The 25,453-nt window shown below is 54.8% G+C and overlaps 7 protein-coding genes across 7 annotated transcripts; 1 reads left to right on the top strand and 6 right to left on the bottom strand.

The window, feature by feature from the left end:
• Positions 1-377: 377 nt before the first annotated feature.
• BZA05DRAFT_37628 (uncharacterized protein) lies at positions 378-1,302 on the bottom strand. Its single transcript, XM_051481814.1, has one exon. The coding sequence runs from the start codon at positions 1,042-1,044 to the stop codon at positions 496-498; it is 549 nt and encodes a 182-aa protein (XP_051339658.1). The 5' UTR covers positions 1,045-1,302; the 3' UTR covers positions 378-495.
• Positions 1,303-3,363: 2,061 nt separating this feature from the next.
• BZA05DRAFT_444715 (P-loop containing nucleoside triphosphate hydrolase protein) lies at positions 3,364-4,689 on the top strand (the record flags this gene model as incomplete). Its single annotated transcript, XM_051486933.1, has 3 exons — positions 3,364-3,710; positions 3,775-4,613; positions 4,679-4,689. 3 exons carry the CDS (start codon positions 3,364-3,366, stop codon positions 4,687-4,689), a joined length of 1,197 nt encoding a protein of 398 aa, XP_051339657.1.
• A 338-nt stretch (positions 4,690-5,027) lies between these two features.
• Positions 5,028-7,673, bottom strand: BZA05DRAFT_444714 (uncharacterized protein; the record flags this gene model as incomplete). The annotated part of the gene is made up of 3 exons (XM_051486932.1): positions 5,028-6,987; positions 7,051-7,507; positions 7,604-7,673. The coding sequence occupies 3 exons, from the start codon at positions 7,671-7,673 to the stop codon at positions 5,028-5,030; spliced, it is 2,487 nt and encodes an 828-aa protein (XP_051339656.1).
• A 3,113-nt stretch (positions 7,674-10,786) lies between these two features.
• On the bottom strand, positions 10,787-14,462 carry BZA05DRAFT_37518 (phosphofructokinase-domain-containing protein). The gene is made up of 5 exons (XM_051481781.1): positions 14,284-14,462; positions 14,127-14,211; positions 12,573-13,881; positions 12,202-12,516; positions 10,787-12,143 (listed from the first exon to the last, which is right to left on the bottom strand). Exons 2-5 carry the CDS (start codon positions 14,180-14,182, stop codon positions 10,875-10,877), a joined length of 2,949 nt encoding a protein of 982 aa, XP_051339655.1. The 5' UTR covers positions 14,183-14,211; positions 14,284-14,462; the 3' UTR covers positions 10,787-10,874.
• A 1,489-nt stretch (positions 14,463-15,951) lies between these two features.
• BZA05DRAFT_37483 (uncharacterized protein) lies at positions 15,952-19,011 on the bottom strand. Its single transcript, XM_051481769.1, has 2 exons — positions 17,993-19,011; positions 15,952-17,843 (listed from the first exon to the last, which is right to left on the bottom strand). Exons 1-2 carry the CDS (start codon positions 18,613-18,615, stop codon positions 16,037-16,039), a joined length of 2,430 nt encoding a protein of 809 aa, XP_051339654.1. The 5' UTR covers positions 18,616-19,011; the 3' UTR covers positions 15,952-16,036.
• A 930-nt stretch (positions 19,012-19,941) lies between these two features.
• On the bottom strand, positions 19,942-22,464 carry BZA05DRAFT_37471 (WD40-repeat-containing domain protein). The gene is made up of 3 exons (XM_051481767.1): positions 22,102-22,464; positions 20,293-22,038; positions 19,942-20,233 (listed from the first exon to the last, which is right to left on the bottom strand). Exons 1-3 carry the CDS (start codon positions 22,367-22,369, stop codon positions 19,974-19,976), a joined length of 2,274 nt encoding a protein of 757 aa, XP_051339653.1. The 5' UTR covers positions 22,370-22,464; the 3' UTR covers positions 19,942-19,973.
• A 771-nt stretch (positions 22,465-23,235) lies between these two features.
• On the bottom strand, positions 23,236-24,938 carry BZA05DRAFT_397057 (XPA protein C-terminus-domain-containing protein). The gene is made up of 4 exons (XM_051483580.1): positions 24,797-24,938; positions 24,437-24,727; positions 23,801-24,374; positions 23,236-23,749 (listed from the first exon to the last, which is right to left on the bottom strand). Exons 2-4 carry the CDS (start codon positions 24,491-24,493, stop codon positions 23,367-23,369), a joined length of 1,014 nt encoding a protein of 337 aa, XP_051339652.1. The 5' UTR covers positions 24,494-24,727; positions 24,797-24,938; the 3' UTR covers positions 23,236-23,366.
• Positions 24,939-25,453: the final 515 nt, after the last annotated feature.

Here is a 25,453-nt window from a genome sequence, read left to right as displayed (position 1 = left end):
CCTTTTCTTCTTCTTTCTTTCTGGCGACTGAGCAACTCCGTGACCGATGTCGCGGGGGAATCGAACCGATGCGGAGACGAGAAGTGTAATGTATGCTGTATTAGGATGGTCCCCGCTGCGGTCGAACTTCGCTACGATGGATGGAAGCGGGAGAGAAAAAAAACTATTTTTCTTCTTTCGTTCGTCTCTGTAGTAGGTCGTTCAAGTACTCAACAACTTCGTAAACCCGGAGGGGAAAAAACAACCGATATAGATGCTGATGACAAGATATATATCCCCTTTTGTGTGGTATCTCTCTTTTCGATGGACGATCTTTGGTCTTTCGCGTTCTGGAAAATATAATATCACAAGGTCATGCGGTGCGTATCTCGTTCCGGATCGTAAAAGCGTGGGTCTCGTTAACCGATCGATAAAAGGGGGCGGCGGCCTGAGGGCGGGGCGAGAGGAAACGAGTGGTGAGGGGCGCTTTGGGGGGGTGGGCAGGGACGACAGAACTTATGATTGCTGTGGAGAGGGAGAAAGGGGAGTAGGAAGAGCGGCTCTTTCAGGGGATGGGGGGGTGTGGTTAGTAAGGAAGGTAGTGGAGGATGGGGGGGGAGTCAGGTTAGGTAGTCTAGGAGGAGGAGGGATGTTGGAAGAGTTGGATTGGGGTGAGCAGCAGCGGTGAAAGGCGGACGATGACTGGTCAAGGGCTGAAGGGGGGTGTGTGGGGCGCTGGCTTCGCTCAATGAACTGGTTGGGCCGGGGTGCTGGGTTTGCAGGAACGAACGAAGGCATTGGGGGTGAGTAAGTTAGAGCCAGGACAAGACTTTTAGCAAGGGGCTGCGCGGTGTGAGATGTATGTACGACGGCGGCAGCAATGGAAGGCATGGACATTCTCTGCTGTCGGATCCGAGGACGAGAAGAACGCGGCGAGAGGCCACAGAAGAAGCCACAATAGGGGACATCACGGATATGGCCGTGGCATGGCATGGAAGGGCCCGACAGTGCGAGTAGACATGTTCCCGGGCCGCGATATAGTGGTCCACTATGTGCAGAGTACATACCGTGGACTCTAGAGTACCGTAGAGTAGGGACCGGGGCAGCCAAGAGGGCAATACGACGCCCGCCCGCGCAGCGTCAGGACTGGCCACGCAATCCGTCACAGTGGCTATGGCGAAGGACAGCCAATTGACGGATTGACGGATTGACGGATGGAGATTGACGGGTTCCATCGTCTGATGTTCCCCCGTTACTATGGTCGCCACGCACTCGCCCAAGCATCATCCTTGAGGTCCAAAGTGCACCGTTGCGATCCCAAGGACGAGGTGAACCGCGGACGAACCCTTTGCCTCTCACTCTCCGTGGCCTCAGACCCTTAAGTAAGGACCGCGTCTCTAGGGCATGTGACTAGCGACGACCAGCAGGATCTGGACTCTTACTGGTCTTCGAATCCGGAGGCTATCCAGAAACAAGCTCCGAGGGAAATCGAGAGTACCTATCCGAACACGGGAAACGGGAATGCCATCTTGCCCGGCCAGGCTCAGTCGGTGGTCAACCGTAAGCATGCCAGAACCAGCGTATGTACTCTGCTCGAGCCTCGACACTGCTCGAGAAGCCGAAGCCAAAGCCCTCCAGACTTCACCACCCGAACCCTTACTTACCGCACTCGTCTTCTCCAAGCTCAAACTTCCCCCATCGACTTGAAGCTCCATGGTGCTTCAGCCAGCGCAGCTCTCCCGCCGCGTTCGCCTCCGAGACCTTCCTCCCGAGCGGCCAGTCTACTCATGCAGTCAGCACACTAAAAGGCGGACCACGCTCTGACCACCACCACCAGTACCACCAGTACCACCAGTACCACCAAGCAGCAGCCAACCTTCATCCGCACAAACCCTCCGCAATAAAATAAAAACAGCTCCCAACGCGGCCAATCACGCACAGATAACAGCGGGAGGGAAAGGAAAGGGGCGGTGGTTGGTTGTTTCGGCCCGATCGAGTATCGTCGATTCTTGGTAGAGCCATGGTATATAGGCGGTCAGTGCTCTGCGTTGCGTTGCTTTGCTTTCCAGGAGAAGGGAGCTTTGCCTGTTCGTTCCTGCTCCCCTCCCCCCAAGTTCCAAGAACGCCGGCCGGCAACGGCATGCGGTTCATCCGTTTTTCTGCGACCAACCACGAGCAGGCCTTCCATCCTTCCTCCCTTCCTCCCTCCCTCTCTCCCTACTCCACTCTACAACTCAACCGTGGCCTCAACCCAACAGGACGCGAGAAACGTTGCAACTTGCAACTTGCAAACAATCAAGCAAACAAAAAGAAAGAAAGAAAAGATACCTGGTAAAAAAGTATTACTTCACCGCCAGCCTCCCAGCGTTTGTTTCCCACGACTCGCTACCTCGAGCTTCGAGAAATGTTGGCTCACCTGTGTACTTCCCAAAGAAGCTCCCACTGCATGCCTACCCACCTACCCACCTACCCTACCACCCTGCTTAATTCTCCTATGTGGACTCTAGAGTAGAGTTTGTTTACTCGGAAATCCCCAGCGACCTGGAATGGGTCGATGTCTGTCACGTGCCGGTCCACCAAAGTTCCAAGGCCAAAACTTAAAAGCCCCCTAACCAACGTCGCTTTCCGCCTTCGGTCGGGTCTGAGTAGCAAGCAACTAACCAACTCCGTCCCCTCCCCCAAAAACGATGGACGCGCTCCCGAACGAGTGGGCGAGTGGGCGAGTGGGCGAGTGGGCGAGTGATTCATTGTGCCCACCCGGCTGCTTGTGTGCGGCCTCCTTCTCGTCGTGATCGCGCCCCACTGTTTTTCACTCAACCTCACCGGTGCTCTGGGTGGGTTGTTGGAGGCGATGCGAGTAAATGCTCAACTAAACCTTCGGAAGTATGAACAATACATACAAATTGCGAATTGTGATCGGTACCTACATGTGTGCTGTGTGCTTGTATGCGTGTGCGTGTGCTTCGGTACGATGGAGCTACATACTACTATGGATATACAGAGCTCGCAAGGAGAGCTCGTAATGAGGAGGACGAGGAAGAGGAGGAAGAGCTGGAGAGCAAGAGCTTGAAGAGCTTGAAGAGTTATGTACTGTAGGGCACGGTACGGTATATAGTACTCTACAATACGGTACCGGTACAAAACGCTGACCGCATCGACCCCACCTCGTGTTAGGTAGCCAACCAACCACCTGGGAGCCTGGGAGGGTGAAGAGCTCGTTCGCGCCCAACTCGTCTCGTCGTCGCGACCCCCGGCCCTGGCAACGAGCGACGAGTGCTCTCCCATGCGCCCCACCGCGTCTCCCGCGTCCTCGCCCCATCCCGCGTCCTTACCCCGTCCCCTCGCCCCTCCCCTCCCGTCACCCCCACCCCACCCCACCTCACCATGTCGGACCTGTCCACCCTCCTCCCCACCTACCTCCCCCCCCCCTGCCACCTCCCGCTGCTCTCCCTCATCGAGACCGCCTCTCTCACATGCGCCGACCTCCTCACGCTCTCTTCGCCCGAGATATCACGGCGGCTCAGCTCGCTCCGCAGTCCTGCGCCACCACTTCTAGACATAAAGCGCTTCCTTGCTGGACTCACCGCCGCGTTCGCCGCCGACACTTTGTGCGAGAGCGCTGCAAAGCTGAAAGAGAGGGAGACGAGGCTTACGACGGGCGATGTCGCGATAGATAGGATGCTCGGTGGAGGCGTGAGAGCGGGCGGGATTACGGAGTTGGTTGGTGAGAGGTTTGTTCCCCTCCACCCCGCCCGCGCGCCCAGCACCATGGAGCTGATTGTGTGTCCCCGCCAGCGGCGCGGGCAAAACGCAATTCCTGCTCACGCTCGCTTTGACGAGCCAACTCCCCCGCTCTCTCGGCGGGCTGGGTCGGCGCGCGGTGTACATATCGACGGAAGCGCCACTGTCGACGCCGCGACTGGTGCAGCTAGCAGGAGCGCTGAATTCACGGCTGGCCCCCGATCCGCCCGTGAGCACCGACAACGTCCTGGCCATTACGTGTAACGACCTCGAGACGCAGGAGCATATTCTGCGCTTTCAGCTGCCCGTGGCGGTGGCGCGCCACGACGTGGGCCTGGTCATTGTCGACAGTATTGCCGCGAACTTTCGCGCGGAGCTGGATCGGCCCGCGGTCAATAAGCGCGTGAAGATGTCGTCGCAGCAGCAGCAGAGCGGCCCGGCGCAGCTGGCGCGGCGCGGCGGGGAGCTGGTGGCGGTCGCGCAGGGCCTGCGGGAGCTGGCGCGGCGGCATAATTTGGTCGTTGTTGTGGCGAATCAGGTGAGTGACCGGTTCTCGCGCGGTGGGGATCAGCAGGACGGCGACGGGGATGGGGATGACGAGGATGTATACTCGCTCGACTTCCAGAGCCGGTGGTTTACGGGGTGGAACGAGGCGGTCGAGCCGCAAGGCGCAAAGGTTCCCGCGCTCGGGATGGTCTGGGCCAATCGCCTGGCTGCGAGGTTTGTGCTGAGGAAGGCGGATGAGGATAGGGGGTTGCGCAGGAGGATCGGGGTGGTGTTTGCGGGCTGGGCGAAGGGCGGTGAGGAGATGGAGTTTGAGATCTGGGAGGGGGGCGTGAGGGCCGTCAAGGAGAAGGAAGAAGAAGAAGAGCAAGAGCAAGATGCAGGACCCAGTATATATGGGTGATGATTGAATACAGTCCGTCACAAACGTTGATTATGCTACCTATAACTACAGATAACCCCTAATTGGGGTCCGTCCGTCCCAGTGCCCATGATGCAACCACCCCGCTATCCCAACAATGCTATAAATTAAATGCCTCCCAGTCCCAGTCCCAGTCCCAGTCCAGGTCCAGGTCCCATAGCTACACACTTACTCTCAAGTTACCATGATATCCATCAATCGTTGGTGATCCCACCATACAAAACGCCATAATAATACAATGCTCCCACACACAAAATAGCCAGCCAAACATGCAGCAATAAACCAAACAAACACGCTGACTCCAAAAGGTACCCAAAAAGTATTAAGATAAAAAATGAGGAATAAGAAAGAGAGAAAAAAAAAGCAATACCAAGAATAGCCGCTAAGCGCGTTGCTCCAACGCACCGCCAATCTGCCTCACAACACCGATCAACGCATCCTTCATCACGGTGCGGATCTCGTCTCTGAGTTCGTCGCTGGTCATGTCCCCAATCTTTTGGCTCCGGGTTTCGCCAAACTGCGACGAAGCCGGTGTGTCGATCACCACCGGGGATTGATCGGTGCTGTTGCCGTCCAATGAAACGCAATGGCCGGTAACAGTCGGGGCGGCCGAGTGGTGGCCATCAGGGCGCGGAGTCAGCATGCCGATCACAGACATATCGAGCTCGAGGCCGGGCAATCTAACGGACTCGATGACTGAAAACCCGTTACTGGTGGTTGATGAAGGTGGGGCAGTAGGGACGGCAAATACGGGAGAGAAAGCACCCCTAGGCGGGTGAGAAAATTCCACCGCAACATCATTCGAGACGGCGACCACGGGTGTGGGTGAGGGTGCGGGTGCCATTGCTGGTGCGGGCGCCATTGCCGGTGCGGGCGTCATTGCCGGTGCGGGCGCCATTGCCGGTGCGGGCGAGGGTGCGGGCGCAAGGGCAGGCGCAGGCGGAGGTGCAGGCGCAAGTACGGGTGAGGATGCGGGTGCAGGTGCAGGTGCGAGTGCGAGTGCGGGCGGTGGAGGAGGGGGAGGCGGCGCTGGTGCAAGTCCCATCGCATGCACGAATGTCGGTGGAGCTGGTCCAAATGCAAATACGGGAGGAGGTGGTGGTGGTGGCGGGGGCGGTGGCGCCGATGCAAACCCGAATCGAGGATGAGGAGGAGGCGGCGGAGGTGGTGGGGCGGGAGCAACCGCAAGTCGTGGAGGACGGGGCGGCGGGGCCGGGGCTACAGCGAGCATTGCTCGGGCTCGGGCCAGATGATTGATGTGTCCAGTGTCCACGGTTTCCACGACGGGAACCACAATTTCGTATTGCTCACCCCCGAGTCCCAAATCCCCCAGCATTCCCGGTTCCGGTGCAGCAGGTGGTGGCGGCGGTGGTGGAGGTGGAGCAGGCGCCATCATAGTCTCCTTTGCGGAGAGCTTCCTCTGGGCGGCCTTCAGATTCTCGCGGGTAAGCCTGGTGTTCGAGAGCTTGTATGGAACCGCTGGAGTTAACGTCCTGTTGATCGGTCCCCAGATGTCCTCATCCTCGTCGAATGGCAATTCCATCACTTCTTTTATCCACTCATCGACTGTCTTCTTCGGCTTTGCGACTCCTTCGATGATCACATCCTCCGCCTCGACAACAACCGGCCCCCCATCCTCCTCCTGCACAACAACCAGATCCCCTTCAGCCAAGATGGAGTCAACCTTCTGCCTCTTCTCCTCGACGACTCGACGCAGACCCGCGATTATGCTGTTGACCTTCGCGTCAACCTCGGGATTTGCTGAAGTCGGTTCCGAAGCGATAGGCGACATTTCCGTTACCGGGAGTAGCTGATATGGTTTCTTCTTCTGCATCAAGCTCCAAGCCCGAACCTTGGCAATCTCATGCTGAAGTCTCAACCTCACTTCTTCGTTCTCCTCCGCCCTCATCACCGCAGCCACCTGCTCTGCTATCCGGATTCTCTCCTTCACCGCGTCGTCCAGATCGGGTGGCCCTATCAAGCGCTCGTCCAAAGGAGCTGCTATCGAGTTGTCCTCCTCCCTGGACGCTTTTCTCTGCGCCATCTTCTTAGCTGCTTTCCGAGCTTTGGCCGCCGTCCGCTTCGCCCTCTCCTCCTCGGTCATCTGAACCTCCTCCACTGTAGCATTCGTCGCGTCATCGCCCGTAGTGGGATTCACTGTTTCCTCGTTGAGAGTTCCCTGTGCTGCCGCCGCCTTCGACCTGGAGCTCTTCTTTCTTTTCTTGTGCTTTCTGTCGGACCGTGGTTGGATATCCGCAGGCTCGACGGTGGTCGGGTCAGGCTCCGTTTGCCAGCTGTACATAGACGTTGCCGGCACCACAGGTAGGAAAAGCTCCGGTCTCCTGCCCTCGTTAGCTACCGCCATTGCCAGGCCTCGAAAGAATGGCTCCTCAAAAAGGACTAACTTTAGGGATCCTTCTTCTTTCTCCTCGACAACCGACAATGCCGTGTTCAGTACCGCGCCTTGCACCGCCTCCACCGGCGCCTCCTCCAGCTCAGCACCCCCAGTTTCCAGCTGCACCGCGGGCGCATCCCGAATCACGCCCAAAACACCTTTGAGCGTTCTTCCGCCCGGATTCAGTACCGGATTCTCGCCGGGCCGCAGATACACCAGCTCCTTAACCTTCGCCTCGGACGCCTTAAGGAGTACCCACATGGCGCCCGCGGGCGTTTTCAGGTGGATATCGAACGTGCTCAGGAGCTCCGGAAACATCACGGGGACGCAGGTGTATCCGTCGACGGGAACATATGGCACCGCCCTGTACGAGCCCGTCGAGTCCGAGAACGACGCGATGGTGAGCGGGTAGTTCGGCGTAAACTTGAGATCCGTCACGCCACTGCGGAGGATCGTGTTCAGATTGTCTGCAGGTAGGATAAGATAGAGGTGTTAGTTGGCTGGCTACGTTGGTACTCTCGCACACACGCATCACGATATCATCATCGTCACCAACCACGTACCAAGTGCGAGCTTGCGATAGAGAAGCGCCGACGCCGGCGAGGAATCAAAATTGTTCCAGTCTATCTCCATTGCTGGACCAGCCATATATATTCCTGCCGTCGGGGGAGCGAACGGGCGGGCGAGCGACCGAGAGTGGGGCGGGGGGGCCAGGTGATGTCAGATCAGCACCAGTAGTTTTTCGTGACTGGGACAAAATAAAGTTTGTTGGATCCTAATAGGACTCGAGGGGATGGGATGGGGTTTCGTGTGAAGATATTCGCGATTTCTTCCTTCGTGGGTGGCTGATGAGCGAAGATGAGTGGGGCGGGGGTTGGGTGGACTTTAAGTGGTGGTGGTGGTGGTGGTGGTGGTAGTGCTGGGCTCCTCGTGAGTGAGTGTGTGATGGGGTGTTTCTACGCGCGCGGGTGTATGTGGTGCAGGCAGAGTACGGTGCTCGCCGGTTTTCTGCATCTGCAGCTATGATATGTAGTCTCGGGTCGACGCCCGCGCTGATTGGCCCGCGGTTTGCTGTTCTGAAACCTGAACTCGCGCACACTCGGGGAGAAAAGGAAAAAAAAACAAAGTATGTATGAGCACACTTCGATACAGGACGATGACGGAGGGGGATGGGGATTCAGGCGAGGGAGGGAGGAAACATTTGGCTCATGTCTATGTGGAAGGGAAGTTTGCGGGCTTCGTGTGCGGACGGGCACTTTCTCGACTCGCACTCTACATCGTACTGACCGCCAGCAGCAGCGACACGCATCGGGGACTAGTTGGGCCCGCAGTTGCTCTATGTGCAGCAGGCGAAGGGAGGGGGGAGATGATGCTTGTCGCAGGTAGGGATATCGGTATCGATCGATAGACGAAATCGGCAAGCTTCCACGCTGCAGCCTCGCATATCACTCGATTTTTCCCGTCATGGGAAAAAACAGTGCCTATCTAGAGTACTCAGTGAAAGGCTTAGATATGTGTCATCACCGGTGTACTCTATCTGCCTGGTGAGGTGGAGCAAGGTCTAGAAAGTGGGAGAGGATAGCGTAGTAGTAGTAAGTTCTTTCGTAAGAGATGTGTACGTATATCTGCCACGACTGTCACCCACTCGTTCACACGGCGCCTTCGGAGACCGAATCCGAGGTTACCAGCCCCATTCAGCTTTGACATTGCTACCAAGCGCTTTGGTTGGCACCTGTCCGCTACCCTGGCTCAGCTTCTTGGATCTCAAACGTCGGATTGAATCCTCAGATATCACTCGCAAATACCCGAATAGTATCGCCAAATCCATCCCCGAAACTGAATGTCTTATTACAGCACGTAGGGTGGGCCAAGTCCAAAACCCAAAACCGGTATCCCGCCCTATCCGAAATCTTGCCTGAATTCTCACAGAGCCTAGGTACATACCACCAGCCATCCACATTCATCTGCCTGGCGTAAAATGGTGCTCCTACGTACATAAATGCACTTCTGCTTGGCTTGAGTCTTGACGCTGATACATAAGTCCAGAAACCTGAAACACTCACCTAGAAAGAACGGGGTATGTACAAATGCACTTGCACAATTGCACTTGGACGTGTATTGTACTCTACATAGAGCACCTATGTAACAAATGCCGACTCTACATCGCGGTGGGCAATTGAGCCACTCACGTGTGCCCAGTGCTGACTTGCTGACTCTGCATCGCGGTGGGCGGTGGGCGGTGGGCGGTGGGCGATGTGCCATTCAGCCATTCAGCCATTCACGTGTGCCCAGCGCTGACTCTGCATCGTGGTGGGGCTACTCTTCTCGACTCTATTGATTGGTTGTTTGCATGAACGACTACGAGCGTACTCTACATACCTCATATGGCTGGTGTTCCCCCCCGCCCCCCTCCCCGGCCCCCGGTAAGCATGACATAAAAGTGCAATTCCCACTCGTGCCGTCCGGCCACAGCACAGCAAAGCTTGCAAGTTGCGAGGGAAAGGGCACATTATATTTCAGACTGGCTCTGACTCTCAGCGGCGTCTGGTGGTGGAGCAGGAGGAGATACCTAATGCGTATCGAGTCGCATTCGGAAATGGCAAGTCGGGTAAGTCGGACGAGAAATGAGTGCTGATATGTACATAATGTGCCTAAGTGACCGTGGGGGTCGTGGTGGGCGAGTGGGCGAGTGGACGAGTGGGATTCCGGAAAGGAAGACATCGCCAGGTGAGGTGGCCCAGTGCTCGCCCTTTCGTGTCGAAGACTCGAAGTAGTTACGCCGGTATGTACCAACCACAAACTCACTTCCAGCATTCTCCCATTCTCTAGGAATGTGTGGCTGCAACTAACGTGTATATCCACATATCTACCATTCGCTCTATTCACCGATCCAGCGAATGAATGCGGGTACCTATGGCGAAGTGTATAATTTCCATGTCCATGTCATTTTGACCGTATCCAATGTCCACTGCGGGGTTCCCCGGCAGTGTTTAGCAAGATGGAAACGGTAGGTATGGGGAGGGGCGGATGAGCAAACACCGCTATGGTCAAGCAGAATGTACAGGTGACTAGGTATCCCACGGCTGTTTTCCCATAGCCATGGTCGTCGAGATTAATCTGGTGGATATTGGTGATTGTATCATCGCTCGAAGAGAGCTCAACAACCTCCACCTCCACCTCCACAACCGCAACTGTCCCGCCACAGCCACAGCCACAACCACCAGATCTGTAGAACACCACACTTCACCACACATCACATCACATCACTTCGCTCCACATCACATCGAACCCAACTGTACCAAAAGTCCCCAAATGAAACACGATTCACATTTCGCTCTTCAAATCCCCTCCTTCAATCAATCCCTCCATCAATCCTTCATCAAATCTTCCGTACGTTTGTAACTTCTAGACAACAACGAACCAGCATAGCAAACCCCCATCGTCCCATCATTCCGTTCCACCCACATCCCGTGCCAACCCACAATCCACAACCCAAAAGACTAGCCAGCCCATTTTGCGACGCCACTTTTAAAACCAAACACAAGCAAAAGCGGACAAAAAATACAGCAATAAGGACAAGATACAAGAAAAATCCCCCGAATTTTCCCGTGTATGGTGTAAAGGGGAAAGAAGAGTCAGGAGTGAAAGTTTATCAGTAAGTAGGAACCAGAAGTACGGGACACAACACAAAAAAAAAATCAGACCGAACCAACAAGAACAAGAACAAGTAGTAAAAAAACCCCCCGAGATCATAATTCATCTACCTCCCATAAGAAAGGTGAAAAATCCAACTAAGTAGCTCGAGAAAAAAAACCAACGAAACCCAGATCAGCTCTACTCCTTGCCGGGAACACCATAGCGGCCCGAAAGCGTGTCGACGATGTTTCTCAGATCCCTCCAGAATCCGCGGCGAGGGCGGCGCTGCTCCCAGTCGGTGTGCTCCTTCTCCTGCAATTCGTTGACCCCCGTGAATACGACGCTGGCACCCTTAATACCTATAACAGCGGCGGTTTCCGGTCGGTCCATGCATCCGCGTCCAGTGTTTTGCCCCTCGTCGATGATCTTCGTGAAGTTTGCCTCCATGAACTGAATGCATCGAACAGCCAACCTCACGGCACGAACACGATCCATCGGCGAAGGAGTACCACCCTGCTGGACGTGGCCGGGAACGGCGGTACGTGACTCGAATCTCCCGTGCGCTTCCTCGCGAATGATGTCGGCGATAAGCTGAGTCGTGTATGTCTTAGAGGCACGTTCGTTTCGCAAGATGAGCTTTCCAGCCCGGTTCATGCCCTTGTCATTAGCGAAAGATTCACGCAGATGCTCGATGTCGGATTGCAAGGTCGCAATGTTGATGCCGTCCTCAGGAGTGTAGACGGCCAACGCTCCCACACTGAGACCAGCCATGGTAGCGACGTATCCGGAACGGCCTCCCTGGCACTCGACGACGAAGACACGTCTCCTGGAAGCTGAAGCAGACTGTTTTATGGCGTCACAGTATTCGATCAAAGCGTTCAAACAAGTGTCGGAGCCGATCGAGAACTCTGTACCAGGGACATTATTGGAGATGGTCGCGGGTAAACAAGTCATCGGGATACGGAAAGCAGGGTAAGACGTCCGGGCCTGGTAGAGTTCCGTCAGAGCGTGGTATGCCTCGAAACCACCGATGATCAAAAGTCCGTCGAACTTGTACTTCTGGAAGTACCAGGCGACCATCCCCATATCCTCACTCGGCAAGCTTCTGTTGGTACCGATCTCGGAACCTCCACGGATAGCCCAGCTGTCGACCATGAGCCATGTCAGCTCCTTGACAGAGTCGTGCCTGACCAGTCCGGGAAAGCCATTGTTGATAGCGAAAGGACGGTGTCCACGGGACAGACAGTAGGTGGCAGCGGCACGAGTGGCAGCGTTCATTCCACCGGCAGGGGCGCCGACATGAATGATTGCAATACGCATCCGCTTGTCCTCAGCAGCCTTATTGCTCAGGTCGTCGAGCTTGGTTGTCGCCATGTAGCAGCGGTAGTACTCCTCAAACTCGGCATCGCGGAGAGCCATGGCACCAACAAAGTCCTTCCTTGCAATAGCAGCGGCTCCAGCTTGTGTCTAATGCGGAGGTTAGTAAAAGAAAACCGGACGAGTAAGGAATTGTCTGTGCACCCACCTGTGCTACAGCCTCCATCAACGGGCGGCTGCCAATCTTGTTCTCGCTAACGGTGATCACAGGGCTGGGCTTATCCGGAGTCGATGCAAGAATTGCTTCGACGGCTTCTACACCTTGGAGGGTGGCCAGCATACGGTCGTATGCACAAGCAGTTCCTCCACGCTGCACGTGACCCAACGTGGTGATTCTTGTGTCGAGGCCCATCTTGTTCGAAAGCACATTTTTGACAAATTCTGCGGTAATTGGAGTCAGGTCCCGGTCGGTGGCCCCCTCCGCGACGATGACGATTGTCTTTCTCTTGCCCATGCCACGGTGCTGCAAAAAAACGTCAGTAATCCACAGACTATCACTCGGGACACGTTTCCACTAACCTTCGCGATGATTGCACACATCTCGGTTTCCCAGCCCTTAGCCGGGGGCTTCTCAGGCAAGAATACGAAGTCCGCCCCGGTACTGACACCAGCCATCAGCGCCAACCACCCGCAGTGTCGTCCCATGACCTCGACGACGAAAGCTCGCGAGTGTGAGTAGGCTGTGGCATCGATGAAATCTACGCTCTGGCAGATCCTGGTGAGCGAACTGTAACATCCGATCGTGGCGTCAGTTCCGATCATGTCGTTATCAATGCTGCCGACCAATCCAGCGATGTTGAGGTTCTGGTACGGCTCAATCTGCTCCTGCTTGAGCTCGCCATTCTTGACGAGCTCAGCCAGTAGGCCGGGCCACTCTCGCCGGAAGATATCCGCTCCAGTGAGCGAACCATCTCCACCGCAGATGATGAGGGCATCGATCCCGTTAATGATGAGGTTCTTGGCACCCCTCAGACGACCATCCCTCTCTCGAAACTCCTTGCACCGGGCAGTACCGATCAAAGTACCGCCCTCAGACAGCCAGCCTCGTACGTCCTCCCAGCTCATCTTCTTGATGAACTCTCCGCCCTTCACCAGACCTGTGTACCCCTCGTAGATGGCAAAGGACTCGCACCCCTTGGCGATGGTCATTCGCACGACCGCTCGTACAGCTGCGTTCATACCAGGCGCATCTCCTCCGGATGTCATAATGCCAATCCGCTTCTTCTTGACGCTGCCACCGGGGCTGATTGGTCGGCTCACCATGGGAGTACCCATCATCCCGGTCTCGACGGTATTGGGCATCAAACTCATAGTAGGGCCGGAAGTATTAGTCGTGAACGGGTTGGGCTTTCTCGTGAAACCGACCAGAGTTCCGAGGGGGTCATGGGTGTAGATTTCGATGACATCACGCTCGTTGGGCTGGCACTGGAACTCCAGCTTCTTCGACTTAAGCATTTCGATGATGCGAGCCATGTGCGGGGTGTGGAAGACCCAGCTCTGGGTGTTGCCACGCCAGTCGTTCTCGTGAGCGGCGTCCAGCGGCGGATCGTCCTTCTTTCCAGCGCCGTCGTTCCATCGGTTGCTGCCGCGCGATTCGCTAACGAATCTAATCTTCAATGTGACGTTGGCGCCATCGTCCTCGGCGTCGCCCTTCGAGAGCAGCCAGGTCTCCTTCTCGGACGTGAAGCAGTGGTCGCTCTCTCGCTTCTGTGTCGGGAGTGCGCGGTCGTACACGGATACCTCGACGAAGCCAAAGTCGATGTAGAAGGCGACGGTCTCGTAGAACAGGTCTTCGTTGGATGCTACCAGCGATACGAAAGAGACTCCGCTAGAAGGAACGTAATAGCTGTCAGATCGGGACATTATCTTTGTTGTCTCGGCGCTGCGCCGAGTGTGTATTTGGGAAGCTGTGGGGGGTTGGTGTGGTGGGGGTAGGTGGGGGAGAAGGGGAGAGAGAAGAGGAGGGTCGACGTCGTTCTCGCGCACAGGTGATGTTGTCGTAACAAGTTGACAGCGGAGTGACAAGTAAAGTTTGAAGCAGAACGGAAGCTAAAAAAGAGTTGCCTTTCTTACCTAATCGAAAGCTCAGGCACCTCCGCCTGTTTCGCTGTTGTAGCAGTAGTCGTCATGTTTAGGTTTCGACCCTTTCGTTCTTTGTCTGTACACCACCAAAGAAACCCCACTAGTCAGCAAACCTGCGATATCGAACGTCGCGATGCATCAAACCGACTTCAATACCAGCTCCGATGGGGGCAGACATACACTCCAACACCTACGTTGCGTTATCGCAGGGAAGATGGTATCGGAATGTGTGTTGTAGGTTGTTGTAGGTAAAGAATGTTGTTGGTGATGGTGATGGAATTTGTTTCGCAAGCGCAGATAGAAATGTAGATGAAGGGATGAGGAAGGCGGGGTATTAAACCTACCCTACAGAAAAAGCAACACGCGCCAGCCCACCAGCCAGCGAACCCTTCAAGGGCAAAACACTGACCCTCACTCTGACCCTCACCTATCCCTCTCCTGACAAGACTGAAGCAGGATAAGGAAGGAAAGATCCCGCTGCACGGAACGTAATAGGAATACCTTCAAAACAAAAAATGGACCCACCCTATGCAGTATTATCCTGGGCAGCCCCTCACAGTGGCACCGCGTACGTCAGTTTTAAGCAGCCCTTGGCTTAGTCTAATCGGTAGATAATCCGCTTGCAAGGAACATATCGTTATCGGTTCTAGTATTATCGAAGCCGCGCCGCCGCCGTGATCATGATCGTCAGACACCCTGCGCGACACCAGCAAAGAAGAAGCAGCAGCAGCACACCTCATGCGTAGAGGAGTACTCGAGAAAAAAATTCTCGAGGAAAAAAACAAAAAACAAAAAACAAAAAACAAAAAAAAGCAAACCACAAGAACGTGTGGGGTGTTTGCTTCCTGACACTCGCCATGTCTTCCCACCACGAGGCAAGGCAAGTCAAGTCGGCGAAATACAAGCAAACACAATTAGCACAAGTCCTTACATCCCACTCACTCACCGCCGCCGCCGCCGCCCCAATCGTAAGTTTAAAACACCTGCGCTGCCGAGGAATGACAAGAACGTGGGCTGAGGAAGTGGGGCAGAGCACGGCACGCCTCCCTGCGACCGGCGTTTATTGGCAGCCACTCAGGTTCGATCCGATATGTTGCATGAGCATGAGCATAAGGCCTCCGGCAACCCACATGCTCAATGTCGACTTTCATGAGACATGACGTCTTCGTCTCCGGACCGGATGGAGGCCTTTCCGCCTGGAAACCCGGATTGTACTTACTTACCGGATGGATGCCTTCCCGCCCCCGAACCCGTACCAGCACCGACACCTCCCCACAGCCTCACTGCAGTGTTACGATCACAGTACCGGCAGGTGTTCATGAACGCATAGTGAGGAGAGGAGAGACATGAATTCGTGAATTTCCAAAGGAAACCCCAGTATGATTCCATCCTTCCAACCAACCAATCAATACATGCACTCACACACGCCCTTCGAGTGGGTATATGTGGGACAAATCTACATCGCGCGACAGGAAATTGCTCGGATAGGGCATCAAAATCGGGAGAAAAAGATACAAGGACACCCACCACACCCAGTGATAAAAAAGACAACCAAACGCATTGTGCCTGTCCCAAGCCAAAGAAAAGACCAAAAAAACAATATGGATGGAGATGCAAAGGAAAAAAAAGGTATACAAGTTTTTTGGAATCACCGTGATTCGTCAATTCTAGACAATCATCCATACGTGAAATAACGCAATGCCAGACAACCAAACCCGCACCTCGTATCATCCCGGGGTAAATGTAGAGTAGAGGTGTAACATGTGAGAAAACAAAGTTGAGAACGCCACCCCCAAAAACAAACGAAGGAAATCAAATCTGAAAAAGAGTCGCCTCGAGAAATCTAGCTTGAAGGTTTTTTATACCTGAATATGGTCGTGATCGTCGTAGTATAAATGCCGTCAGTTGACGCGTCGTCTCTTGGGAGTCACTTCTTCGATCTCCTCTTCAAGCTCTTCCCTGGCTCGACTGCCGACCGAGCTCCCTGTGGGACTCGCCGCGTTAGACGTGAGGTCTGTTAAGACATGCTTGTTATGTCCGCTGAGACCGTTCGTAATGCCCTCGGCTTCGACATTTCTCAACAACTCATCGATGTCGACATTTCCGTGGGAATCGTCATCGCCGTAGGGATTGACACCCACATAACCGTCGGGCTGCAGACCAAAATTGAAGAACTGGTCGACATCTTCGTGGACCAAGTCCGAATTGTCGCCTACCCCTCCCTCTACCCCCCCCTCTCCAGTCCCAACAGCTGCATCGGGCTCCACGTACTCGTGCAACATGCCCATGAGCTGGTCGATATTATCGTTTTGCTTGGTCTGAAGAACCTCGAGCTCCTCGATCTCGTGCGTCTTCTGGGCGAGGGAAGCATTGTGGTCGTGCAAAGCCTGCGCAGTCGTCTGGAAAGGGGTTCCGCTGAGAGCTCTCGCGATGCTCCTTGGAGTGGGAACAGGGGTGCTATGGTTCGAGAGGGGCGTCTGTACGTTGGGAGACGCGTAGTTGGATTGCGGCGTAGGCGTGGTGGGCTGAGAGTACAATCCTCCGGTATTCGGTAGGTTGACTCCCAAGTGCTGATCGGCGTGTTGCTGGGGAGAATCAGCTGGTGACGTCACATTACCGCTGACTGGCGTGAACAGTTCCGTGATGGGCGTGTTCTGCTGGTACTGCTGATAGTTGTTTTGCTGATGCTGGTGCTGATGCTGATGCTGATGCGTGACCTGGGGGGATCCTCCGTTACCCTTGTGTATGGGACTTCCGGGATTCCGTCCATTCATGGGTGATGAGTCGCCGGAAAACGTAGGGCCGCCTTCGAGCAATAGAGGTTTCCGTCTCGCCATCTGAGGAGTTCGCATAACCGCTGGCCGCACACCGGTCGGAGCTGTGGGGATTATCGCACCAGTCGGAGTAGGGCCCACGGATGAGCCCGGTGGACCACGATGTAGACCTTGACCCTGGTCCACCTGATGGGAGAAGAGGTTGTTAACCGCCCCATTGATGTGTCCTCCCAGCGACTTGTCGTACACGGTCGCAAGGAAAGTGAGTATTGCGTTTATCGAATTCTCGTGGCGGTCATGAAGACTTTGGAAAGCCAAACTTTGCTCGTAAAGCTGCTGATGATCTTTCCGCAATCGGTTTATCGCCTGCGAAATCATGAGCTGATGGCTACGCACAGCTTCGATTTGTGCTGACAGGGCGCTGAAGTCAACGCCCCGGTTACGGCTACCTGCTCCTCCTCCTCCTCCTCCTCCTCCTCCACTGTGGTTCTGAGGCTCATTCGCATCTTTTGGACCTTCAAGGTAGCCTCCTCCAATATCGCCAGACTCTCCTCCTGCATCACTCATATTGTCCTCCTTGTCAGTGTCCTGCTCTTCTTGCTTCACCCCCTTCTTCCCCTTCGCCCTGGCGTTCTTACTCTTTGGCTTTTGGATAAGCCACATCAGATCAGGCTGCCCCCTCTTGAAGTACGGATTCTCGTATTCGCTCGGCGGTTTGCTACGCTGCTCGGAAGTCTTGAGGGAGCCATCCGCGAGCCCGACGACTTTGTGGAATCCGTACATGTTGAGTTGGCGGACGAAGGATGCGTAATTGTTGTGCTTGAAAAGGTCTGGGATGAGCTTCTTTGAGAACTCCTCCTCATCCAGCACCATGAACGAATTGCCTGAATCCGACCACCGAATCAAATCGTCGGAGTTTGGGTCGTTGACAAAACTAGAAAGTTCCATCTCATCAGCGCATTATTTCTCTCGACGTAACTATAAAGACCCATGCGCGCGCGTTGTGTTGCAACATCACACGTCGCCCGGTGATCGCCGACACACACGCCCATATATTAAAGGAGACGAGCGGGGTCACCATACCTGCTGAGCTTCAACACAAATGGCGGAATGTTGGAGCGCTTCTTCTTCATGCTCTCAATCCTCGCGCAAAGCTCCCTATCTATCGCTTCCGAAGCGCTCACCGGCTGCTCGAAGCCGCCGGGCAATCCCATCATACCTGGTGCACCCATCATGTTCATGTTCATCGGCATCTGTGGCGTAAGCCCACTGATCTGCGGCGGAATCCCAGGAACGTTCATGCCGCTGAATGAGGGTACGCGCATCAACTGGTTTCCCCGCGCGACCCTTGCCAGCTGGTTGTTGCCGTCGTAGATGTTGCCCTGTTGCTGTTGCTGGTGAAGTTGCTGTTGTTGTTGCTGTTGTTGCTGCTGTTGCTGCTGCTGCTGCTGGGCATTCTGCAGTCGGTAGATGTCGCTCTGCTGTTGCTGGGCGCTTATCGACGTCGCGGGATCACTATTGTAGAGATTACCGTTTGGACCGCCCATCGATGTCGCTGGAAGGCTACTGTAGTAGTTCATGTCGGCCGCCGACGCGGTGGGAACACTCGTTGAGGGATTCGACGAAACGAGGGGAGCTGATGTTCCCGGGGCTGGGCGTTTCCGACCGCGACTGTTCTGGATAGGAGGCTGCGGAGGAGTCGTCATTTTCGTCTGGTGGTTGTGAAAAGGTGCGTGGAGGATAGATATGAAGGTGAGCGAGCGGGGAGAGTTTGGTAGAAGCGCGGAGGGCCGTCCCTTGTGGGCAGTGAAAGGACGATGAAAGCCTGCAGGTCGGCAGTGACGCGGGGCTGGGTATCAAACGGGCCGGATCCTTTTTACAATGAATGTGCGGTGGAGAACCCGGGGTGGGGGATTGTGTGGCGGGCGATCGAGTCTGCTGGGCGTGATGAGTAGTCAAGCGGAAAACCGTGGCAAAGCTCCGCCAGATGCGGGGAGGGGCGGCGGTGGTGGTGATTGTGTCTGAAGGTTTAGGATCGGCCGCGGTGTGATGCAATGCGTTGCGGCAGTCGGGGAGACGAGGGCCAGAGTGCGAAGCAACCGTTCTAGCCACTCTACCTAGCGCCACGAAAGGCTTGTTGCATGTCACGCTTTTAGAACATGTAGGTGCTGCAAGAACTCGATATGCCAGCACTGTACGAGTCTATGCTCCCTTTGTTGTGTCTTTCCGGTATGTTCTTTTATTCATCCGAAGGACAGAGTCCGTGATTGCTGCAACGAACTCGAGGTTCGAATAACCATCGCGTCTGACTCAACTCTGAAGAGAAAAGGACACCTGTGCAGACAGCGACCTCGACAGAGGCCACCGGCAGACAACAATCTTCACGGATTCGTTGTAAAGGAAGTCTTTATCAAATCTTCAGCATCAAAAGCGTCTTTGAGCCGCCTCGAATGGTATGTCTCCTCGCTTATACTGCGATGTTGCATCGAGTCCTAGCGGTTATCTAATCTCATCTCATCTGAACGAGGTTTAACACCACGTCGCTCATTACTCTACGCATTCGCCGTGATTTGAATCATGTAAATATTTTCCGATCGCTATCGGCAACACCATCCGAACCATGTCAGATCACCCCATCGTATTTCATAGACGATGCAAATAATAATGCATGTGATATCACTCGACAGGTAAAATCACCACGAAAATCGAAATTTCATTGATGCTCCGCCTCGTGCCGACTCCACGCCGCCAATCCCAATCCAACCGCCCAACCCAAACGCTCATCAATAGAAGGGAATAAACAATAAGCCCATGACATCACACCATACCACAACGTATACTCAAAAGACAGCAGAAACCCCGTTACCCAAACCAAACCAGACGCAGATCGGAGATTCACAAAAATCCCTCCCCCCAAGGAAGGAAAGAGAAGGCGGGGGGGAAGGAGAAAGGAAAGAAGAAGCTAAAGTCAATGGGAAGAAAGACAAAAGAGGAGAGTGAAGAAATGAAATCAGAACCGATGCTATCCCATGGGTTTCCCTCCACTCTACGCAAGCGTCTTCTTCTACCTACAATACACTTTGACCACACCATCGCCACCTCCACTCACAACCCACTTGCCGTCGGCACTCCAAACAACTGTGCAGACACCTTCGCCGCGCATGAGCCTGTGAGGCGTGAGGTCCTGTGTGCATGATCGTTTCTCCATGCTCCAGAATCTAAGGCTCGCATCGTGGCCGGCGCTAACCAACTCGCGGCCATCAGGACTGAGAGCGAGACTCGAAATCGCAGCGGGGTGTGCCAGCATCGTGTATGTACATTGACCTGCAATCATCACAAATCAGCAAATCGTTTTAAGCTAGCTAGAAGTATTCGTGACTCACCACTATTGGCATCAAAGATGCGCACATATTGATCTTCGTGGCCGGAGATAACCACTCCGCCAACGCCACCCGCTTGACCCGTAGCGCCTGCCACGAGTATGTCCTCTTCTTTTCCGGGTTCAGCGCCGGATTCGAGACTCATAGTTGTGGCGACGACAGAGGAGACCCCAGTCGCAGGCGTGCCGTCGTAGGTTTCCTGTGATGCCATAGACACCACCTCCTCGCATGATGCGGTGTCGTAGATGATGACGCTGGCGTCATTGTACGATACGATAAAGGTATCGCCCGTGACACTCATGGGTATGATGCAGGTGGGAGACGCAATGACATCCGGTTTCTCAGCATTGGTTGGTCTTTTAATGGTGGAGATCAGCGAATAGTCGAATGCCGATGTTGCGGGGTTGTTGTTGAATGTGCTGAATGAGCGGAGGCTTCCTGTGCTCGAATTCGATGCGGAAGATGAAGGCCGTCGCGGGGGAGCGGGAGGAGATGTAACACTCCAGATCTTGACAGTTCCGTCCGCCGATCCGGAGGCGAGAAGCACGCGTTCGTCTGGTGAGCCGAGGATGGCGGAGGCCGATGGCAGGACACACACCGCCCAAACCGCGTCGGTATGTCCCACCAGTGTGGCCACTGGGTCCACCCTTCCGGCTTCCCAAACCTTCACAGTTGAATCCTGTCCTCCCGAAAAGACCCAACCACTACCTCCAACCCCATCGCCGTTGCTTGCCGGACATGCTGCTAGACAGGTGACTATTCCGGCATGTCCGCGATGGGTGAAATGGCTTGTCACATCCACATCCAACGAACCACTCATAGAAAGTCCATAGCTGCCGGGAATGTACCACCGCTTGAGTACGCCGTCATCACCAGCCGTGCAAATCTCAGGTTCGTTTACCGTCCCCCCACCCGTGAATACAACTGCCCGCACAACATCCAGATGACCCCGAAGCGCAAACTTCACCTTGAAGTTTGAATCCGGCTTTGTCGAACCCACAGAGAAATCCTGTCCGACGATGGATCGTCTTTTGGAAAGCGATTTCCTCCGGTGTGAGTCGATGTTATTCCGACCGCTATGATTCCCATACTCATTGAGTTCTTCGGAAGAGGATACTGAATCGGTGTCGCTACTGCTTCCTATCTTGTCATCGAAATCCCACCCCGCATCGTCGGCGGTCTCTTGGGTTTCCCGGCGCCTCATGGCCACTTCGATACCGGCCGCCGCCGAAAACGGGTTGGTCTCCTTCTTTCCATATTCGTGCTTTATAGATGAATACCCGGCTTGTGTCTTCTCGCCCGCATCACCGGAGGGGATGTGCTGTTGCGCTGCCTGGGGACGATCATCCAAGTATGGAGATGCGTTGGGCATATGACTAGGGGCGCCGCCTTGAGAGCGCATCGGGTGAGATTGTGCTGTTTCGCGATTGGACTGCGACGGCGGGGGAGGCGGCTGGTGGTTCGGGGAAGGTGAGGGGTGCTGCAAGTGCTGCTGGAGGTTCGCGTGCTGTTGGGCCTGCTGCTGCTGGATCAGGGCGAACTGTGCTTGCTGCTGATGAGACATGGCTTCGGCACTCATAACCTGCTGTTGTGGCTGTGGCTGCTGCGCCGGAGCAGGATGGCTCGGTGGCTTCAACAGATAGGTGATCTCTTGAAGGCACTTCTCGAGGTACGCTCGACTCTTGTTTCGCGCCGCCTCTGCTTTGTACACCGATGAGGTTTCATCTAGGCGTTTGAGCTTTTCCGCCACTACCGCCCCGGAAGAGAAGGTCAGTTATCTGTCGTCGTCGACCCTCCAGCTGGTGGACATACCCCTCGCCTTATCCTTCTCGGCCTGCGCTGTCTCATCTTTGATGACGTCGTCTGCGTTTCTCCCCTCCCCCATGGCCCTTTCTGCCCTCTCTTTCTTAAGCGCCCTCTCTAGAATTTTGATCCGGGCCAGGTGCACCTGGTGTAGTCGTTTTTCGGCGCGGTTTTCTCCCTCCAGCTTCGCAATCCGAGCCTTCATCTCCGCCCGCTCGATCTCCCAACGATTCCGGTCGCGTTCATGTTTGTGCCATTCGGTCTGCAGGAACCGCATCACCCCTTGCGAGATCCACTTGTCAGCGCAGTTCCTCCGTCTCCCCCGATGGATTTTCGACACCGCGGGGATGGAAAGAAAAAGAAAGCGGGCGCAAACCTTGGAGTGTGTACTCCGCTCCTATGGGTCCGCCCCCGTTGCCGTGGCCATGCTGCTGCTGCGGGTTTCCGCCGCCGTTGTTCGATCCATCCGGGGAAGCCGTGTTGTGGTTGGATGGAGATTGCCAGACCATACTATCTCAGAAGCTGCTGCAACCACCGCTTGATGCCGAAATCGAGGGAGGGAGCTTCCGACGTGATCGCCGCTATTTGCCGATGGGTTCGCCGGTGGTGAGGGTTCGGTGGGTAGGGATAGCGCTGTCGGTGGTGGTGAGTCGTTTGAAGATTGGGGGCTTTGTAGTGTATATGTGTTTCGAGCGATGTCTTGGAAAGTCGGAGGTGGTGGTGGGTGGTGGTTCGTGCGTTGCGCTGCGTTCTTGGAAAGGAGTTGACAAATTTCCCCTGACCCCAGATTGGCGCTCTAAGCGAGACAATAGTTCTCGCCGGGCAATGGCTTAAAGCGCACCAGGGAAGAGCCCAACACAGGGCGCAGGACTACGATTTTAAACGCGATCCGACCTGAGCTGACTCGGCCGCGTTAATTTGAGGTGTCGAAAGGTTGTTTGCACTGGGTGGTTGGATGGGGGGCGGTGGACCGCTCAAGTGACCAATCTTACGGCGTCCCTGAGGTGAATATTCTCTGCGGCAGCAGAAAATCTGCAATGTGGCCTATCCCAATTACCTGTACTGGTCATGGCTCAAGAGAACTTCTGCCGTTTGCTCTTTGGCGCAAGTGCTTTATCTCGGCAGGAGTTGAAGAAAAGAATGCGGCAAAATGCAGGACCTTCGATTCTTCTCATTATGATGCCAGGCTTCTAGTTCTATAATACACTCTTCTACTAGTAAACGCCATGAAACACAAGGGACAACGTTCTCTTGGCGAGTCTAAAGGCAAAAGCTTAAATCACCCACTCCTCAAGCTCGAACCCGCAATCCTCACAAGTCTTGACCGTTTCCCCAGTGTCTTCCTTCACCACGGCGGCACCCCAAACATGCTCGTGCTTCGCTGCCCTGCCTCCATGTTGCCTATCACGCTTCCAAGTTTCGACCCGTGTACGTTTCTTCAGCTCTCGTAATTTCGTCATGAACTTCTTCTCGCCCCTCTTCTTCTTATCCGCCGTTCTCTTCTCGAATTCGGCATCCATGGCTTCGAAACTACCCCACTTCTTCAAGGCGAACTCCTCGACCTGGTACTTGAGGTATAGCATCATGTTGCTCCATGTCGATTTGTGAGGGTTTGGCTCTTCGAGATGGGGCATGACCTCCTGATCTCTCAGTTCAGCTGTACCATCGTCAGCACATTCCCGCGCACGACCACATCGACAGCACTTACGATCAGTCAACATGTAATCCTCCCTCGCCTCCGTCTTCGTCAGAAGGGAGTACTTCTCCGGATTGTCCTTCTTGCACTTCTCACAGACACGACACCCAAACGTTTCCTTCCACTTCCAATCAATCTCCGGAGCTTTACACTCCCAGCAAGCCTTATTCTCATCCGGTTCATCCAACGCCGAGATCGCCGGCGCAAACGCGCCCTGCTTCTCTTTCAACAGCTTCTTCCGCTTCTGATGCCTCGCCCACTCCTCCAGCGTCATTCCCGGCGGCTTGTCGCTCAGATTCTCGGCAGAGAGAACAGAGTGCGGGTCGTCATCCGTGCTCATAAACCCGCCCTTCGTATCCGTCATTTTTGACAGATCATACTCGACGAATTTCGTGAATTTCTTCATTGGACGGAGGGTCTCGCGGCCTTCGCCACCCTTTCGTGAAGTCGCGGAAACGGCGGAGTGCGGGCGTTTCTTGTCATTGCCCTGAGGCGCGGATTCTGTCGCGGCGACTGTAGCTGTACCGACGTTCTCGCCACGCTGTTTTGCATCGCGAATAGCTTTCGCCTTCAGCCGGTTCTCTTCCTACGCGGAGCTGTCAGCCTAGCTAGCTAACTAGCGACGCAGACCGGTGCGGGTTGACGAACAATCCGTCGTATGGTCTTCGCAGAGAGGGGAGCTTTCGCGGGCGGTGTAGATGCCATGGTGATGGTTGTGGAGGTGGACCATCGTGCGAAATCCGGATCTTGCTTTGAAGGTGAGGCGTGCGCCACTAGATTGGCGTTGGAGTCATCCAAGGTTTGGATCGCACGTTACACAGACCCGGAGCTTGCTAGCGTGGCTTGTTCCGTGGGGAAGTGCACAACTCGACTAAACACCAGAGCGAGATCACCATGTTCGTGTCACCGATGGAGGAACAGGTGTCAAACTCTTTAAAACTGTTTAGGGCAATCACTATCAGCTGAGAACCTAGTGATAGGGCTATCAGAGATGTCCAAAATGAATACCGTGGTCATAAGACGGGGAGACATGGATACAGCTGTTTATTACAAGTGCAGACCGGAATTGACTGCCTCAAAGACCAAGGAGACTTGGCTACATTGGCACGAAGCTGGGGAAAAGAACGAGTGATGAGATACGATGAAGCCGAGGAACCCAAGCTGGAATCCAAGCCTTAAGATGGTGGACAAGGCACTTAAAATAACCTTATCAGGAGGTGAGGAAAGTCCAGCTCTGTCATGGGATACGCGATGGCCACTTAGTTCTCGCTTGGATTCAAATTCCTATTGAGGAAGCCGAAGCCATATGGATCGCGACGATTCAAAAGGCCAAGAAACTGGGCAACCACAACGGCGACCTCAAAGATCCGAATGCGAAGTTATGACGAAGCTAGCACACATCAAGTTTCTGTGCCCATCCTTCCATCCTTCCATCCTTGGGCGGGTGTGGGGTACGGCACGCATTTAAACAAGATTCTTCGGATCGCTACACATCAGGAGTTCCCCGAGTCCCGAGCCACGCCATTGATTCCCATCCCTCACCAATCCGATCCCTGCCTCACCTTATCTCGACTTCAGTGCATGATGCCCACACGCGCTATCCCTTCCTCGATAGCTAGTGCGTACTCCGGATTTATAGTCGCCGACGTCGTGGCTATCTCCGCC

Source organism: Tricharina praecox, assembly GCF_024521635.1.
Source record: "Tricharina praecox strain CBS 144465 chromosome Unknown BZA05scaffold_11, whole genome shotgun sequence".
In the NCBI taxonomy this organism is placed as follows: domain Eukaryota; kingdom Fungi; phylum Ascomycota; class Pezizomycetes; order Pezizales; family Pyronemataceae; genus Tricharina; species Tricharina praecox.
The sequence above is the reverse complement of the archived record's forward strand: the minus strand, read 5'-3'. Positions and strand labels throughout refer to the sequence as shown.